The sequence below is a fragment of the Chlorocebus sabaeus genome, chromosome 13 (assembly GCF_047675955.1).
Source record: "Chlorocebus sabaeus isolate Y175 chromosome 13, mChlSab1.0.hap1, whole genome shotgun sequence".
Taxonomy (NCBI): Eukaryota; Metazoa; Chordata; class Mammalia; order Primates; family Cercopithecidae; genus Chlorocebus; species Chlorocebus sabaeus.
In genome coordinates, this window is record NC_132916.1 from 76548197 (window position 1) to 76566097 (window position 17901).

Genomic DNA, 17901 nt, shown 5'->3' on the forward strand with positions numbered 1-17901 from the left:
ACGATAACCCTCTGGAATGTAGGTACTGCTGTGGTTCCCATTTTGTAGATGCGGAACTGAAGCAGATAGTGGTTAAGTTGGGTAATATGTCCAAGGCCATCCATCCAGGAAATAGCAGAGCTGGACTTTGAATCCAGAGTCTGAGCAGATCCTTTGCCCTGTCCTGCTTCCCCCAGGGAACTTCATGTCTGTCCTGCAGGAAGGGATGGGATGACTGCTGGGGAAAACCTAGAGGCTGGCTGGTTTGGTTTGAAGCAGTATGCCTCATGTGTTCTGCACTCCCTACCCCCAACTTCCAAATTGTTTTCTCTCTTTCTGTTTCTTTCTCTTTTTCATATACAGACTCACATACCTACAACCACTCTGGACCCACTCTGGACACCATGCCATAAGTTTGGCTGAGAGGTCCTTTTATCTGGGCTTTGCTGTTAAACCTTCTCCTAGGAATTGTCACTGTATAACACCCAGCATGAATGGGTAAGGTCTCCAATGCATGATAGAACTCAGTCCTATTTACATATTTTCCTGCTTTAGGTCACCCATTTACGTTTCTTCCAAGTTCATTTGGACAAGGTCAACATCTTGAGTGTTATTCAGATGACTTTATAAGCCCGTTCTTTTAAAGCAGTTAGCAATGGTCTAACTTGAAAGCCACATCACAACATTTTTTTTTTTCTGAGAAGTCTGAAAGTGTTCTTTTTCAGCCCTGCCAAAATTGGAGATGAGGTAATGGGATGGAAAACAGCACGGGTACCCTGGACTTCCTTCATTCTGGCTGCCACTAAACATGTGTGTTAGTCCATTCTCACACTGCTTTAAAGAACTGCTCAAGACTGGGCGATTCAAAAGGGAAAGAGCTTTAATTGACTCACCGATCTTCAGGGCTGGGGAGGCCTCAGGAAACTTACAATTATGGCAGAAAGCAAAGCAAACATGTACTTTTTCACATGGTGGCAGTAAGAAGTGCTGAGCAAAAGGGGGAAAAGCCCCTTATAAAACCTTCAGATTTTGCAGGAACTCACTATCATGAGAACAGCAGTATGGGGGTAACCGCCTCCATGATTCAATTACCTTCCGCCGAGTCCCTCCCATGACACACGGGGAATTTTGGGAACTAGACTTTAAGATAAGTTTTGGGTGGGGACACAGCCAAACCATATCAACATGCAAATGTGCCTGGGAAAGAATTGCTAAAGAGGATGACGGCTGTTGTCTTGCTTCCTTGCCCCTTCCGATTCATCAAGTGAGGTCATGGCCAGTGGAGGCCAGGCTTCAGTGTTTGGGGAATTGAGCTTCGTTGCCAGTAGGCCACAGGCTATTTTGATATGGCAGACTGGCTGCACTCAGAATTGCTGGGTCGCTTCAAAAGCTCTTGTTATTGGAAAGGCTGGCAAGCACAGTCCTTCAGAGAACCATGTTTTTTTCCAGGCAGAGCAGCCATCTTTGCAACCCCCTCACCAGACTTCCTCAATGGCAGGAAGGTTCCAGACTTCCCAGTTCCTGAACGGGCTAAGTCAGATGAGAGCCAGAAGGGTGAATGTGTAGTGATTGCTAGGATGGAGCTATCATTTGAATGGGCAGAATTCTATTTCAGACTGACGACTTGGTTTGACACTTGATGCTGATTTTGTGATACCTACCTTGACTTCTTGTATCCAGACGTGGTATAGACCAATAGTTCTCAAAGTGTTGTCCCCAAGGCCCTTTCAGGGGATCTGCAAGGTAATAATTATTTCATAACAATACTATAATGTGATGTTATTTGCCTTTTTCACTGGGAGGGCATTTGTACTGGCAGCACAAAAGCAACAGCGGATAAAAATGTTAGTGTCAAACTGTGTTAGTACTTACTGGATTCTTCACCCATATGCACACCCACATACACCTGCCAAAAGAAGCAATTGTTCCTTAAAATGGCCTTGATGAAGCAGTAGAAATTAATGTTTATTAAATCTCAACCTTTGTGTACATGATTTTGAATATTCTGTGTGACAAAATGAGAACTACTCATACAGTGCTTCTGTTGCAAATGGACATGTATGTAAATCTTGTCCCCTTGCAAACTTGTACTCTTGTTTGAGTTGCTGGCTCAACTGACTGCTTCTTCCATGTAACACCATTTTCACTTGAAAGAGCAGCTGAGAAACAAGCCATGCTTATTTCGACTTGGGTATTTGGCAGATTTCTTAAAAATAACTAAAGTGAACCTAATATTTCAAAAAACATGATTGACAGTATTTGTTGTTAATGATAAAATGTGAATGTTCAAGTGAGAACAAGAATTTCAGAAAACTTACATTTGTCCCAGTGACTTTGATAGTTTCATACTGCCTAAAGATTTTTTCGATTAGGCAACCTCGGGTGGTGATATTAACACATGGGATTTTAAAAATATATTGAATAATGATATGTGTTGACATTTGGAAGATCTGCATAATTCAGAAACTGAATATTTCCCAAATGACCAATACATGATACCAAAAATTATGTATGATGGAAAAAGTCAATTAAATGTAGAAGATTGACTAAGATTTTAATGTACTAAACAGTAAGAAAAGTTGACTGATATGGCTTCAAATTTCACATGGCAAGTGACTTTTAAGAAACCATCTCTTGTCAAGTTTTGCCATGGTATTAAAATGAATATCTACAATTATTTATCTGAAAAGTCTGTTCAGATACTCCCTACTTTTTCAGTGCCACGTCTGTGTGAGGCCAGATTTGCTTCATATACTTCAATTAAAAACATATTGCTACAGATCAAACATAAAGAGATATAAAGAGACATCTGGAGATATGCACAAAAGTAAAACAATGCCATTCTTCTTAATTTTGGGGAGAATATATGTTTATTTTTCATAAAAATATTTGTGTTCACATGTAATGCATTTACTAGTGTGATTTTAAAATGAGTTAAATATATATATTTTAAATATTTCACAGTTATAATTTAAAATACAGTACATATCAATAGTTATAACCCATAAAACAAAAGCTCTTTGGAATCTTCAGTAATTTTTAAGAATTCAAATAACTCTTAGAACCAAAACCAGAGAATGGCTGGGATACAACATTGCAGTGTTTCTCAAGTTTCTGAGAAACATAGTATTGTTATGGAGGTTTCTGAGCTGTCATGAAATTACAAAAAGTTTCCCAGGTTGGGAATAGTGACTTTTCATTATTAAAGTCACTATTTCATTATTAAAGTCACAAACAGAGACAATTACTTAAATATTTTTATCTTTAAAATGAAAACTTTGTAGAGCTTTCATTTGTACAGCATGTGTATGCTTATATCACACATTAAACTCTCATTCTTCAATAACTGATAGAAAAACAAAAATACTGGCAATTATTTTCAATTTTAATTTATCAGAAATAAATTATATCTACAACGATGGCATGTTATTTTTAGAGCAATGCTTGGAAGTGGCCACTAAAACCTTCTCTTTTGTCTTGCAATTTAAAATAAGTCACAAATATTCAAGTAAATAATAAATAAACCCGTGGATATTTTGAGCAAAAGAAAAATAGTAGTTCTGTATGTTGACTATTTTCTATTTTTGATACTGTAACCAATAGTTAAATCTCAGTCTGCATATTAATATACATGGAGTCAACATATAAACATATAGTTTTTATATGTATTTTAACAAATCATATTTTTCATACATAATTTAAACAGTTTGCATCATTTATTGAATAGGAAGAAATCAAACTTTTTCATTATGACATTAAATATAACTAAATAAGCATCATGCATAATATTTTATATTCTGAATAAAAATAAAATAACTTTTATCTAAAATCACCTTTGTATCTATCACCAAAAGCAATTAAGGGATTAAAAAATATTTCTAATGGCATTTAAAATTCTGTGTTTCCTGCAAAGGAGCCCATGTTTTCTAGGGCTTCTGTAACAAAATAACACCAACAAACAACAGAAGTTTGTTTTCTCACAGCCAGAAGTCTGAAATCAAGGTGTCAGCAAGGCCATGCTGCCTCTAGAGCCTCTAGGGGAGACTTTCCTTGTCTTTTCCAGCTTCCGGTGGCTTCTGGCATTCCTTGGCTCGTGGCTGCACCGCTCCACTCAGCTTCCACTTTCACCTGGCCCCTTGTTGGTGTGTCCCTGTGTCCTCTCCTCTCCTTTCCTTATGAGAACACCAGGGATTGGATTCAGGGCCCACCCTAAATCCAGGATGATTTCATCTCGAGATCCTTAACTAAGAACATCTGCAAAGACTCTATTTCCAAATAAGGTCACATTCTGAGGTTCCAGGTGGATGTGAATTTTGGCAAGGGGATGCTATTCAACCATTACAGTTTCCCAATAAAAAATGGTTGGAGAGCATAGAAGTAGTTTTAATAAAGTGGGCTTTGCTGTTGCACAGAACCACCCTGCCACTGATTAGCAGTTTGACCCTGGCAGGTTGTCTACACTTTAAAGCCTCAGATTCTTCCTTTATAAAGTTGAATCTATGGTTTACCATCGCATTGGCATGTGGTAAGAAGTAAAGGTGATTATGTAAAAGTGTACATTCTCATCACAGTCCCTGGGAGATAGGCACAGAGGGAGTTCACACAGTAAATGTTACCAGCCATTTGCTGCTATTGCTGGGACAGGCAGGTAATAATAATCATAGTATGTTCTATAAGCACACTGTCATGGCAATTATATTGGTGATAACTGAAGTATGAGTTAGCAGATTAATGTTAATGGTGATTTCAAAGACAACTAGTATACAATAATAGATGATTTTCCTGTGGAGTAGGTTGATGAGAGAGAGAGGCAGAAGGAGAGAGAGAATGAGAACCTTAAGTGAGCAGCCCAGGAGCCTGGTGAGAGCCAGGCAACAGAAGTGTTGTATCCAAAGACCCACCATATTTTAAAGAACTGCAGTAGAGGCCAGACACTAGCGTTCAGCACACTCCAGTATTTATGGCTATTTCTGTTCTGGGCTTGTGTTGCATAATTATAAGGCCTGTGTCTTGATCACATTTTGGATGGTATTTGGAGAACCTGAATCACAAGATAGAGGAAAAATCTAAAGGCACCTATCACTGTGATTCCAGTCAATCCAATCTAAACCTGCCCTCAGCTCTGTCACAGTTCTCTTGGTGGCTATTTTCGAATCTCTCCCTCGTCCTCCTAGAAACTCTGCCCTTACCCCTCTCATGGGCTCTTCTGCAGGTAGCCTTGGCTCATCAGAACTGAGAAGTGGTCCACAGCACACTCCCGCCCCGCCTCCTTCTCCCACTGACCTCCAAATGTGTGGGCCCACTGACCCATCTGTCTTCATTCCTTCTGATTTTGATGAGAAATTACCCCTCTCCCCTTTAAGACTAACTCCCCCCTTATCTACTCCGACCCAAGTGATAATTATGGTTCATAATTATCCCTTTGTTTTTTGCATTTAGTCTGTCTCCGTGGAATCCTTCTGCTCCGTGTGTAAATATGCCCAAGCTCCCTCTTTGTTCTTAAAATCACTGTCCTTTCCAACGACCAAATACCTCCTTAATCGTTCTATTGAACTTCTTGAAAGAGTGGTGACCTTGCCCCCGCTTCTTGTTGTGATCAGCTGTTAATTATTAAACAATGGTTGAAAGTACAGTACAAAATTCCCAACAGTTAGAGTCCCAGTCATTTCTTCCTGACTGAGATAAGGCATGTCCCTGACTCCAGGCGGTAAGGCGGCGCTAGCCTCAGAGGCAGCTGTCTCTGGGAGCTGCCGCCTGCAGACCACAGCCCTGTGGGTTGTTCTTTTGTGTGGGAAGTTGGCATTCTCAGAAGTGTCAGTGATGGGTACAGCAAAGTACTTTTAAGAAAGTAGGGAATTTGCATAGCTATGCAGTTGGAAAAATTATAAAATCGGTTAATGCCCCAGGATAGCATAAACAAAGAGGCTTTTGTTTTTTAAACTCTGAATTTGTTTCTGATAGTTTCTTCCTGAAGAAAAAGCCATAGGCAAATGTCCAGCCAGCCTCTCTACTATACTTTCCATTTGCTGAAAGCTGCAGAAAAGTCCTGAATGAAGGTTAGAACCTGTGTCGAAGCTGCAGAAAAGTCCTGAATGAAGGTTAGAACTTGTGTGGCCCTGAAGAGGCAGCGAGAAGCCCTGAATTTTTCTCTGGGAAGTAGAGAAAATTATTTCACTTACCAAGGACACACCTCTGATGAAGACAGGACAGTGAGAAGAGTTTATAATTAGGATGGCATTTGGATATTTGCTTCTAAAATTAAAAAAAAAAAAAAGAAAGAAAATACATGTAGATCATAATGTGGATCATTTTGGAGTACGCCAAACATTTTTCTCTTCTGTAGAATCTTAGAAAATGTACCCTAGAAGACTATTTAAACAGAAAAAGAGCATATTGGGACTCATGTGTAGGCCAGCTATTTGTATAACCTAACATTGCATCCTTCAGTCCTCTGGGTTCGGGAGCCCGCCTGAGCCTTCCCCAGTGTAGAAGCCGAAGAGGAGATGCTTAGAGGAAAGATGATCGTTAAGACACATATGGGCTCAGTGAACATATGTTGATCATGTTTTCTTTATTGTATAGGCAATAAAGACTATCTGACTTTCTAGACTAAACTTTTCTAAAAGGAATTTAGTTTAGTGAAAAATTTTTGTGAAAATTATAGTAGGGATGATTCAATTGATCAGCAGTAGTGGTGGCTAACATTACATATAATGCTCCTATAGGAGATATGAACAAATGTGAAATGTGGAGGTTTTGTCCTTGGAGAAATTTACAGTTACAGTGAGTCTGTATTTAACTGTCCTCTCTCCACACAAATTCCCACCTTTCTTGGTCCTATAGTAATAGCCAGTGTGACGTAGCTGAATGTTGGAAAACTGAAGTTGAGTTCTGTCATGAGGTCAAAAAATCTTGTGTCTTGTCACCAACCACCCAAAGACTCTGCTTAGTGCCCCTGTGTTACCCAGAAGGATGGAAAGCAGCAATCCTACCATCATCAATTTTTTTGTTACACAGTTGTCTCCCAAATTGTATGCAAATTTCACATACTATTAATATACAGTCACCGGTTATATTTCTTCAGCAACCAAATATGGAAAATGTGTGTCAACTGGTTCTACAGCTGCAATTGAGCTACATCCTTTAGAATAATGTCACAATAGAGAAATGACTTCTGAATGGTGTTTAGCCTGCATATCACTCTGATTGCCTTTAATTAGGGGGAAAATCACAAGCTAAAAAGAGTAACAGACTTGAAGTCAGTTAAAAATCAGAGTAATCAACTGAGAAAAAAATGCAATCTCATAAATCTTAATTTTTAACCATAGGATAATAGTTTCTTTATTCATTGAATAACTTTTAGTGCCTCTCTCTGCTTCTCAGATTAGAATTCTAACACTGATAGGAGATTTGGCATAGGAGAACTGCCTAGCCTCTGAAATGAAGGGCCCCTCAAACCCTGTAAAAGCCTAGAAAAAATGAAACTGAGAAAGTCACAACCCAAGAATTAGGTTTGGGTGGCTTGAATGTAAAAACTCCCTGATTGAGAGTGATCTCAAAGTCAAAGGGGGAGAATAGACCAACTGTGCTGTAAACATTTTAGCAATGTTCTCCTAGAAATAGGGAGATAATAATTTGGCACACTACAAAGAAACTTCTGGCAATCACTTTAAAAAACAACAGTAACAAAACCTTGTCTTTAAAAACGAAAAACGTTAGGGGTGTTAAGACACCAAAATATAACTTGGTATTTATTCCTGCAGTGGTTGGCTTTCATGAATTTATTTATTTATTTATTTATTTATTTATTTATTTTTGAGATGGAGTCTTACTTTGTCGCCAGGCTGGAGTACAGTGGCATGATCTCGGCTCACTGCAACCTCCGGCTCCCAGGTTCAAGCGATTCTCCTGCCTCAGCTTCCTGAGTAGCTGGGACTACAGGCACACGCCACCATGCCCAGCTAATTTTTGTATTTTTAGTAGAGACAGGGTTTCGCCATTTTGGCCAGGATGGTCTCAGTCTCCTGTCCTACCTTGTGATCTGCCCGCCTCGGCCTCCCAAAGTGCTGGGATTACAGGTGTGAGCCACCGTGCCTGGCCAGCTTTCAAGAATTGTAAGAAGGGATCAATGCCTTTCGTGATTTTTAAGTCAACCTAGTATGATAACCGAGAAAGAAGACTGTGAACACATGTGAATAGATTATTTTTCTTGGTGGAGTGAAGAAAGAGCTTTTATTTTCTTCATAGGGAATTTAGGGGGAAAATGAAATATGAGAAATGTGTGATACGTATGGGAACAACTCTGTGAATGTTTGTCTGTAAGAGTTATCTTCAGCAGTTACCTCCTTCAAGCTTGTCAGAATTTTAAAACTGTTCATTTCTGTTCCACTCGAAGAGTGAGATCTATCAAGACCGGCCTCTGGAGTGCCACAATGTGATTAGCCAGAAAAGAATGAAGGAGCATTCGGCACAGGGAAACCACCGACGTGTCCTATGGTCGTGAAGCAACATGTGCTCCACTAATTATTGTTCTCTGTGACTGCTCTCACATCTTGAAACTCTCCATGACCCATTGCAGAAATCCTGTTCATCTGCCCCCCACCCTCTCCCCCAAAGAATGAAAAATAGCAGATTGCAAGGCTGGACTTGTCTAATGAATGTGATTTGTTTTTGTGGAATCAAAGGCATGAGAGGTTTTGGAGGCTGTTAGTTTGACAGTAGATTTGTGAGATGACTTCATGGTTCACACCGTTCGATGAGTTTAATAGGCAGGGTGTCTTTGCTTGCTAGATGATAATCTGTCCAAAGGCATTTTCTTTATTTTTCTATGTTTCTAGAGCAAAGTGACCTTTGAAGGTAGGCAGGATCATGTCTCTGACTTCAGGCAGAAGTCTGTTGAACATGGGGCAGACATGGAATCTTGCATTATAATGAGAATGTCCTCAAGATACAGCGGACTCCCTCTGTGGCCTTTTCTTTTCCTGGAAGTAGTCTTGCTGCCATCTGAGTGCTCTAACACTGTAACCTAAGGCTTTTCCTGGATTTTTTTCTGACACAAATAGCTAGTTTTCTTGTACTCTATAGGAAATGCAATTTTTGGTGTTAACGCCTTTTTATGTATTCATGTATTAGAGCATTAAAAACCAAAGTGTTGGCCAGGCACAATGGCTCACGCCTGTAATCCCAGCACTTTGGGAGGCCGAGGCGGGCGGATCACAAGGTCAGGAGATCGAGACTATCCTGGCTAATACGGTGAAACACTATCTTTACTAAAAATACAAAAAATTAGCCAGGTGTGGTGGCGGGCGCCTGTAGTCCCAGCTACTTGGGAGGCTGAGGCAGGAGAATGGCATGAACCCAGGAGGCGGAGCTTGCAGTGAGCTGAGATCGCACCACTGTACTCCAGCCTGGGTGACAAAGCGAGACTCCATCTCAAAAAAAAAAAAAAAAAAAACCAAAGTGTTACCTTCTTCATATTCAGGTAACTTCCCTTCTCTACAGAATTTTCCCTCACTACTCCTCCCTCCCCACAAAAGCCCAACAACTTGCTTTGTTCAGATAGGTTGAAGATTACTTTTTTTGCAGTTTATAACAAGAGCTGATGTTTAATAGAGGTGTTGGGCTGGGTATGGGTTTATTTTGGCGACTATTTGAATATATTAATTAGTAGTAACATATCATTACTTAGTATTACAGCAAAATAGCTTGATTCTCTGGAGAAAGAAACTTCGCGAGCCTGGATAGTAATACTTTCCATCTATTTAGATGTGATTGCCTGATGGTGCCACCCAAACTAATTAATGATGACATATTAGCTAACATATTGCCGTCAGCAGGTGGCTGTTTGAGCAGGGGTGAAAATGGCAGGTGCTACAACAAATTGCTATACCCTAGAGAAATGTACAGAATTCTTCTTTTAAAGAGTCTTGATGATGTCTGCAATATGATTTTTATTTTTTGGGCACTTACAAGGCTTGGAGAGGTTGGAGAGATAGAGACTAGAAAAACAAAACTAAAGAAAGGAGAACAAAATTGATTTAACCTTTTCCAATAGTTTTCCATTTCAATAAGCAAGTGGTTGGATCTAAGCAGCACAAAATTCCCAGGAAAGACTCAGGCATCCTTCTTCCTCCTTCCAACTTTCCTTTTCTTCCTCTTGTTTGTCCATCTAGATCTGTCAAGGGATTGTGGGCACACAGCAGAGCCCTGACAGATGGGCAGTACAATGTAATCTACTGCTGCCTTTCAATTTCAGAGGGATAATTGTGACAATGAAGGGGTTAAAACTGTCAACAACTATCAGAGCTTAGAGATAATTAGTGTAATATAAACCCAAGAACTTTGATGGCAAAGACCACACAGCAAATGAATTCGACTAGGTTGCTGCTTTGTAAGAAATACTTAATTAACCTCTTTCCAGCTCACATACAACTATGGTTTTTATATGCCTATGTGAAAAAGTTACTGTTTATACATACAGATGACAATGATTAAATATGATTGTGAATCATTTTTACTTTGGAAGATGCATTTCGAATTAGCACTTGCAGCTACAAGCTGAATAGATAAGTGCTCTTCCAGCATGAGATAGGTTGCCTTTGGAATGTCTCACAGTGTATTGACTGTTGCTGTGGTACTAACGTTGCTAACGTGTAGTACTGAGTAGTGTGACTTAGGATGAATTATTATAAGGTATATTTTTATCTAACCTTTTTTTTTTAAGTTTCCACCTCTTAGAAGGAACATAAAAGGAAAATAAAGTAGACCTTTTTAAACAAAATATAGGCTTGACAAGGATAAAATACATTCTTTGTTAATTAGCTTGAAAGAGAAAATTGATAGATAACAAGCAAAAACTCTTAGGGCTGTTCTTCAAAAGTCCATGTGGTAAGCAGAAGGAGATAAGTATGACTTAAAAATAGGAGCAGAAATCCATGATGGACTAGGGGAAGAATGGGTAAAGGAGAACTTCAATAACCCAGATATGTTCAAATCCACAGGTCCCAATGGCTGGCATCCTAGAGTACTTAATGAATTGGCCGAAGTCATCACAGAACCGCTAGATATCATTTTTGAGACCTCGTGGAGGACTGATGAGGTGCCTGAAGACTGGAAAAGGGCATATTTAGAACCTTCTTTCAAAAAGGGAAATGGATGATGACCCTGGAAATACTCATCAGCTTAACTTTTTGCTTGGACAATTTCTGGAATAATCAACTTAGTAAACTGGGTAACTGGCTTATAGCAGCTAGAAATAAGGCAGTGAACTATCACACATAAAGAAGTACTGAGTTCATTTTTTTAAGAAGATACCATTATGAGATACAGTCCTATGCATTTCTTGGCATTCTCCCTTCCATTCTTAATGAAAACAGATGAGGTTGGCTAAGGCATTTGAGTCATAACTTACTTTAAGTACAATATAAAAGATAGATTTCTGATATTAAGTAGTAATTATATTATTTCCAATTTTGCTTTTAATTTGAGAACAGTAGCTTTAATTTTTATATTCTAGCATACATTCTACTTCATTTCATATAGGACGATGTTTTCATAAGATAAGATACACAATTCTATGTAGAATAGTTTGGTGAAGGAATTCTTATTTTAAGGTGCTTTTATATAGTTATTTTGTATATTGGTACAATGATAAAGCTGATAAATTAAGGAACATTACCAAGGGAAGACAATTTCTTCTAACTTCTTTTTTTAAATTTAATCTGGCTGAGGTTTAGTATTAGGACTAATAAAAGTGTCTTGCTCTGACATGTATCAAGCAAGAGCCAGCTATTTTACTTCATAGCTAGTTTCTTGCACTCTGTGGAGACTGCCAGGGCCACAGACCACAGCCCGTTCTGAGCTGCGTGCTTTATCCCACCTTGCTCTTCAGGCTTCTGACTTCAGGCCTGTGGAGGCCAGGAGGTGGGCAGTGGCAGTGGCCTGAGGAGCCCTGTAGAACTACAGCCAAAAAAGAGAGTAGATGGAGGTGGGGGGAGGAAATTAAGATGAATCTAGAATTTTTCTAATTCTTATTGTTCTTGTGTTTGGATGCTCGTAGTTTTTTTTTGTGTTTTATTTTTTTATTTTTTTGAGACAGAGTTGCTCTGTCACCCAGGCTGGAGTGCAGTGGCACGATCTTGGCTCACTGCAACCTTTGCCCCCCAGATTTAAGGAATTCTCCTGCCTCAGCCTCTTGGTAGCTGGGATTATAGGCACGTACCACCATACTCAGCTAATTTTTTTGTATTTTTAGTGGAGACAGGGTTTCACCATGTTGGCCAGGCTGGTCTCAAACTCCTGGCCTCAAGTGATCCACCCACCTTGGCCTCCAGTAATGCTGGGATTACAGGCATGAGCCACCACACCCGGCCTGGATGCTGGTAGTTTTATTTTCTGCTTAGAAAATGCAACCATGTTGATGGGACCAAAAACTTAGTTGAAAGAAGCCATGGCAAAAGATGTTGACATGCAACAGGCTCCTGAGGCTGTCAATTTTTGAGAGCTCCCAAGTAGTACTGCATTACAGAATCTACTACTTAGAAGTACGTACTAGATGTAAGTTCCTATCAGCCTTGTCATGGTAAGAAGAATAAGAAACTCTCAAAGGAAAAGAAACTTACATTCACTTTTTCCTGGTCCATTTTGGTTCCTAAGAATAGATAGGCAATTAAGAGGGATATTAGGTTTCTAAGGGCAATTTTAACACAATACTGCTTTAAAAATCTGAAGTTTAAATAGTTTAGCTATTTCTGTAGGTTAATTCAGGCATGAGTAAAATCAGTCTCCTTATTATATACAAATGTAAGGAAATTAAATTTTAAAAGCATGTATAGGTTGTCCTTAAACTATACAAAAGCTTGTAGTTTCATAAGGGTTACTATTCCAGTCAACCTTTCATCTTTTTTTTTTTTTTTCAAATGAACTAAGGTCTTTAAAATTCCTAAGATAGATTCTTTTAAGTGGTAGGAGAGTCTGTATAAATTACAGATATAATTTATTGTGATAACAAATGGCTTCCTGTTTGACCTCATTTCCAGGTGTTGCGTCTGTGGCCGATTTATTTCACAGATGTACATTTGCATGCACTTGTTGAACTTTGCTAGAAAGAACGCAAGTTTTGAAAAATCTATTACTTTCACTGTGGTCATTATGAGGCAATCTACTGCAATGGAAAAAGGGTTCCTTGGTCATTTCAAGTTTTATTTTCTATTTGAGTAATATCTAACTTCAATTATTTTGCCAAGTTTAAACCTTTCTGTGTCTGCTGTTAGAATTTGAAAATAACAATGCTCTACTTAAAGTAAGAGTCACCGTCAGCAAAAAAGCCAGTGGATTTTTAAAAGACATCTTAGTTAAAGCTAGAGGAAGAAAACTTTCAAATAAGCAAGAAGTATTGAAGGATGCCCATGAATTCCTTTGCATTAAAATCAAGATGAGGTAAGAGGTAGAATATAAGAGAAAGGAATTATTTTTACAGTGAATTAATTGTATCTGGAGACAATTAGTCTTAGGAGGAGTATTTTTTTCAGTGTTTTTTTGTTTTTATCTAAACACCAATAATATATTTAACTTTTGAATATAAAAGAAGTAGCAATTGACTAAGAATAAATATGTTACAAAAACTAGAGTATTGTCTTGATTTGCATTTCCTAGAGCATTAAAAGAGACTAATTACAGACTTTTACTTGATAATATTGAGGAGTTTGGAGGGTCATAGCAAAATTTTCTTTAGTTCATCTTAAAATTTAGGGAGGTAAAAAAAGATTTTATTCACATGGAAGATTTCTTGGCATAGCGAAGGCATAATGTTAAGGGCTCTTTCCTTACCCGTGTGGGAGCCGAACCAGTAATTGTGGGAAAAACTGAATTTATAGCAACAAAGGATAGTAGTTTCTCAACCTGGAGCATTCAAGCAGTTTCTCAGTTCAGAGGTATTTATAGCATCTTGTTGTTATGCAATAAACAATGACAACAGTAAGCATTGAGTCTGCACTTTGGAGTTACTCAAGTCTTAGTTTAAATTCTAAAATTATTCCAGTAGCATTTTCCTGTGGTGAATCTGTTAAGGATGTAAGCTATACTGTAGCTTGGGGAATCATCTTGAGCAGTTATGAAACTCATTAAAGCTTCTTTTCCCTTGTCTGTAAAATGGGAAAAATAAATACCTCTATAGTTCTTAAGAGGCTTAAGAGTTTTACACTCACATACAGTCCTTGGCTCAGTGCTAGGCATGTAGCAGGTGCTGACTGCCTCTCTCCCTTCCCTTCTTTACTCTCAGTTGTCTTATTTCTTCTTATGTAGAAGAGATTACCTTAAAGCTGACTAGAAAACTCAGACATAAATTGACATTTCCTTATCATTGCCTGAAACCCACTGAATAAGTCCCCTTTGATTTCTGTAAGGAAGGATAAAAACGGCTACAGTACTGGCTCATCATAGCAGTTCAGTAAATGTTTATTGATTGAATGAAAAGAATTTGATTTAAGGAAACAATAACACTCCATCCTGGGCAAAAGAACAAGACCCCATCTCGAAACAAAACAAAACAGCAAATTCTTAAAGGACGGCAGTTTCAAGTCTGGGGAAATAGGCACATAGACCGATATGAAGGTATTTCATTAGCTTTCTTCTTTTTATGGCAGCTTCAAATTGACAAATTTGATGTACAAATGAGTGAGTGGCATATGTATATTTTCCTCTGATTTTATGACTGATTTACAAATTAGGAGTGCAAATGGGCTATTATTCCCTGATAGCATCTTCTGGGAAGAATCCAGCCAAGATACAAAGCAGATGATGGTGGATCGGCAAACTCTTTTCTATGAAAAGAAAAACCAGATATACCAAGGACTGGAAAGCACCTGCTTGAAAATTGATATGAGCATGTCTGAATTTTTCTTTTATAAGAGCCTGAGTATTGTTAACAGCTCACTTGCGCAGGGGGTTGAAAAATAACAAAAAAACAAGTTAACATAATTAAAATGCTTGGACAAAACATTTGCTTTATATAGATTCTTATATGTAATATTCAATTAGGTATCAAAATAGGTTCAGGCAGGTAGAAGAGTTCTGAATTTTCAAGGCAAATAAGGCATAAAGGGTGGAATATTGCATCTAGGGATGAATAAGAGAAATAAGTGAAAGTCTGACCCTACACTGCCAATTCTCAGACCGAGTACAAAGTGTTAGGAATTTTTTATATCAACTGGCATCTTGTGCTTAGAGTAAAGCCATATAGATGCACACATACTTTATTAAATCAAACAAATTGTGCAGAGCAGAGCAAATCCATTAGGCTTTCTCTTTTAGAGTTTTCTAATTTTACTCTTATTAACTCCCTCAGTTGTCATCAAATACATATTTCTACATCAGATATTTTACACTATCAGATTATTTGATTAAAAAATCATCTTCAGCTTTACATTATTAATCTCTGAGGAGATAAATAACTTTCTAGTCCATGATCATTAATCACTACTATTTTAGATATTTCCATAAAAGGCTTAAAGGGAAAAAATAATGGTAGGTACTTCAGAAAAAAATGGTGGGGCACGGTGGCTCACGCCTGTAATCCCAGCACTTTGGGAGGCCGGGGTGGGCAGATCATTTGAGGTCAGGAGTTTGAGACCAGCCTAGCCAACATGGTGAAACCCTGTGTCTACTAAAAATACAACAAAATTAGCTGGGTGTGGTGGCGTGCGCTGTAATCCCAGCTACTAAGGCAGGAGAATGGCTTGAACCCAGGAGGTGAAGGTTGCAGTGAGCTGAGAACGCACCACTGCACTCCAACCTGAGCAACAGAGTGAGACTCTGTCTAAAAAAAAAAAAAAAAGAAAGAAAAAAAATGAAGAACATAACTTTTCTACTTATCAAATAGATAATTTTTAAAAATTGTTTAAATTCCTGGAAATTAAGTGTTATTTTTTATTACTGCAGTTGAGAGATACCTTTTAACAGAGGAAAACGAGAGGCTAAATTCCATCTTAAGAGCTAAGCAGTATTTTTTTTTTTTTTAACAATTTTGCCAAAATTTCTTCCACCGGACCAAAAGGAAGTAAATCTACAATAAAGCTACTTTCTAAATATTATTTAAGATGGGAAATGTCTTTTATAGGTATATTCTGTATAATACCCTTAATTAGATGAATTATCCCTTATCATTCCAAAAATGAAATGCTGTGTTAAATATCTCCAGGGCAAAGTGGTATGTTGACTGGGACAAATGTTAGAAATTGTATTGTTCATTGCAGTTGTTGTCCTGTTCCCCAATCTTGTCAGTGTTTAGAGATACTATTTGGGTTGTTAAAGCCATTGTTCATAGAAAGTTTCTGCCCCTACAGAAGTGTGTGCATGGGCCTTGGAAAATCTACACGTGTATATCTGAGTAGCCAAGCACAGATTCACTCTAATTGAAAGCAGCAGTTTGGTTTTGTAAATGTAATTGCAACTGACACTTTCTTTTTCCTTTCAGTTATTATTATTTTTTAAAAGGATGTTATGAGAAGGCACTATGAAAAGCCTAATTGGAACAACATTATGAACCATGTAATGTATGCCCATGCACACTGTGATTTGCAAACATATGTCCGCTCTTCAATAAATGTTACGGCTTTCACAGCGGTTCCGCCTTGGCCTCTTTTGTCATCTTCCACATTTTGATGAATGTGGTGGAGTTTGTGCATTGTTTAAATTGACAATATGTAAATGTTTATGGTGCTATAGCATTATGGTCAGCATGGGAAATCAGAGTTCTAACTGGAAAGAGAGAAAAAAGTGGCTCTTCCCACACTGCACACCAAAGTGAAATAAATCCATTTTAAGAGCCGGGATTCTTTGGTATGGTTGTTACACAGGAGTATGTTGTAGGCTTCTCTTGTGTGATTCTGTGCCAGTCATGGCGGCTCACCACGGTGGGAGATGGGATGGTGGGGGCTGTCGGGTGGTAAGAGGGGCCGTGTGTGGAGTTTCTGTACCTGTGTTTCTGCTGTGGTTCCCGCAGCCCCTGAATCTCCATCACCTGGAATGTGTTGTGATTCAACTCCAGATAAGCAGTATTTCAGTGGTCATTAGACACGGAGTACTGGATTTGAATCCCAGCCTTACTACTTTCTGGCTTCAGGACCTTTGGCAAGTGGACTAACTACTGTGCATGCTTAACACAGTCACCAGTCCCCAGACATTCTTTTATCACAGTGTTTTGGGTTTTATAGAAATGTCATCATGTGCAATGATTTCATGATGGTGCTTATTGTTTTTCCCACTGGATGCAAGATGAGAAGAAAGTAAATATAAAGAAAAAAAAGTATGGTAAATATTAGGAGGAATATGTACGAATTTGAATTTTAGAAATGAAAAGGACCTTAGGGATAACCTAGTCTGATCGATAAATTGTGTAGTTAAGAGACTAACGTGCCAGGAATTTGTGGCCTGTCCGTGTTAACACCCCAGGTTGGTGGCAGACGATTGGCATTCTTCCATCTCCTCGAATCCTGGCTTTTGTCTGATGTCAAATCCTGGGAAGTATACCTAAAGCGTTCTGTGGCTCCTTCCAAAAAGACTCATTTTTCTAGAATGGACTTAGTTTGAACTTAGATCCCTGGTTTTTAAGGCATAGACATAACCCTTTTGTTCATAAACTAAAGCTCCAGGCTGCCCCAGGGCTCTGCAGGGGCCAGAATTGTGGCTTGAAAACCTGATCTTTCAGCCTTAAAACCTTATGCTTCAAGTCCTCCTTGATCTGATAAGCATATTTAGAAAAGCTCATGACACTGGTGGGCAGCCCTAAAAAGTACTTTTTAAAAATAGGGAAATGTACGCCTGCAGTAAAGTTCACAAATAAGTGTTTGTCAAAGAAGAGGATGGTTTATATCATTAATGAAATCACATCACATAAGGCAGCTTTTAAAACATCTTTCATCTGAA

General features: G+C 38.5%; 1 protein-coding gene across 1 annotated transcript in view; it reads left to right on the forward strand.

Moving 5' to 3' along the window:
• SAMD5 (sterile alpha motif domain containing 5) overlaps nucleotides 1–16599 on the forward strand; it is a 62984-nt gene extending 46385 nt beyond the window's left edge. The window contains exon 2 of the mRNA XM_038000690.2: nucleotides 10980–16599. Within this exon, the coding sequence (XP_037856618.2) occupies nucleotides 10980–11042 (63 nt within the window). The 3' untranslated portion in view covers nucleotides 11043–16599. The remainder of the gene's footprint in view (nucleotides 1–10979) is intronic.
• The last annotated feature ends 1302 nt before the right edge of the window (nucleotides 16600–17901 follow it).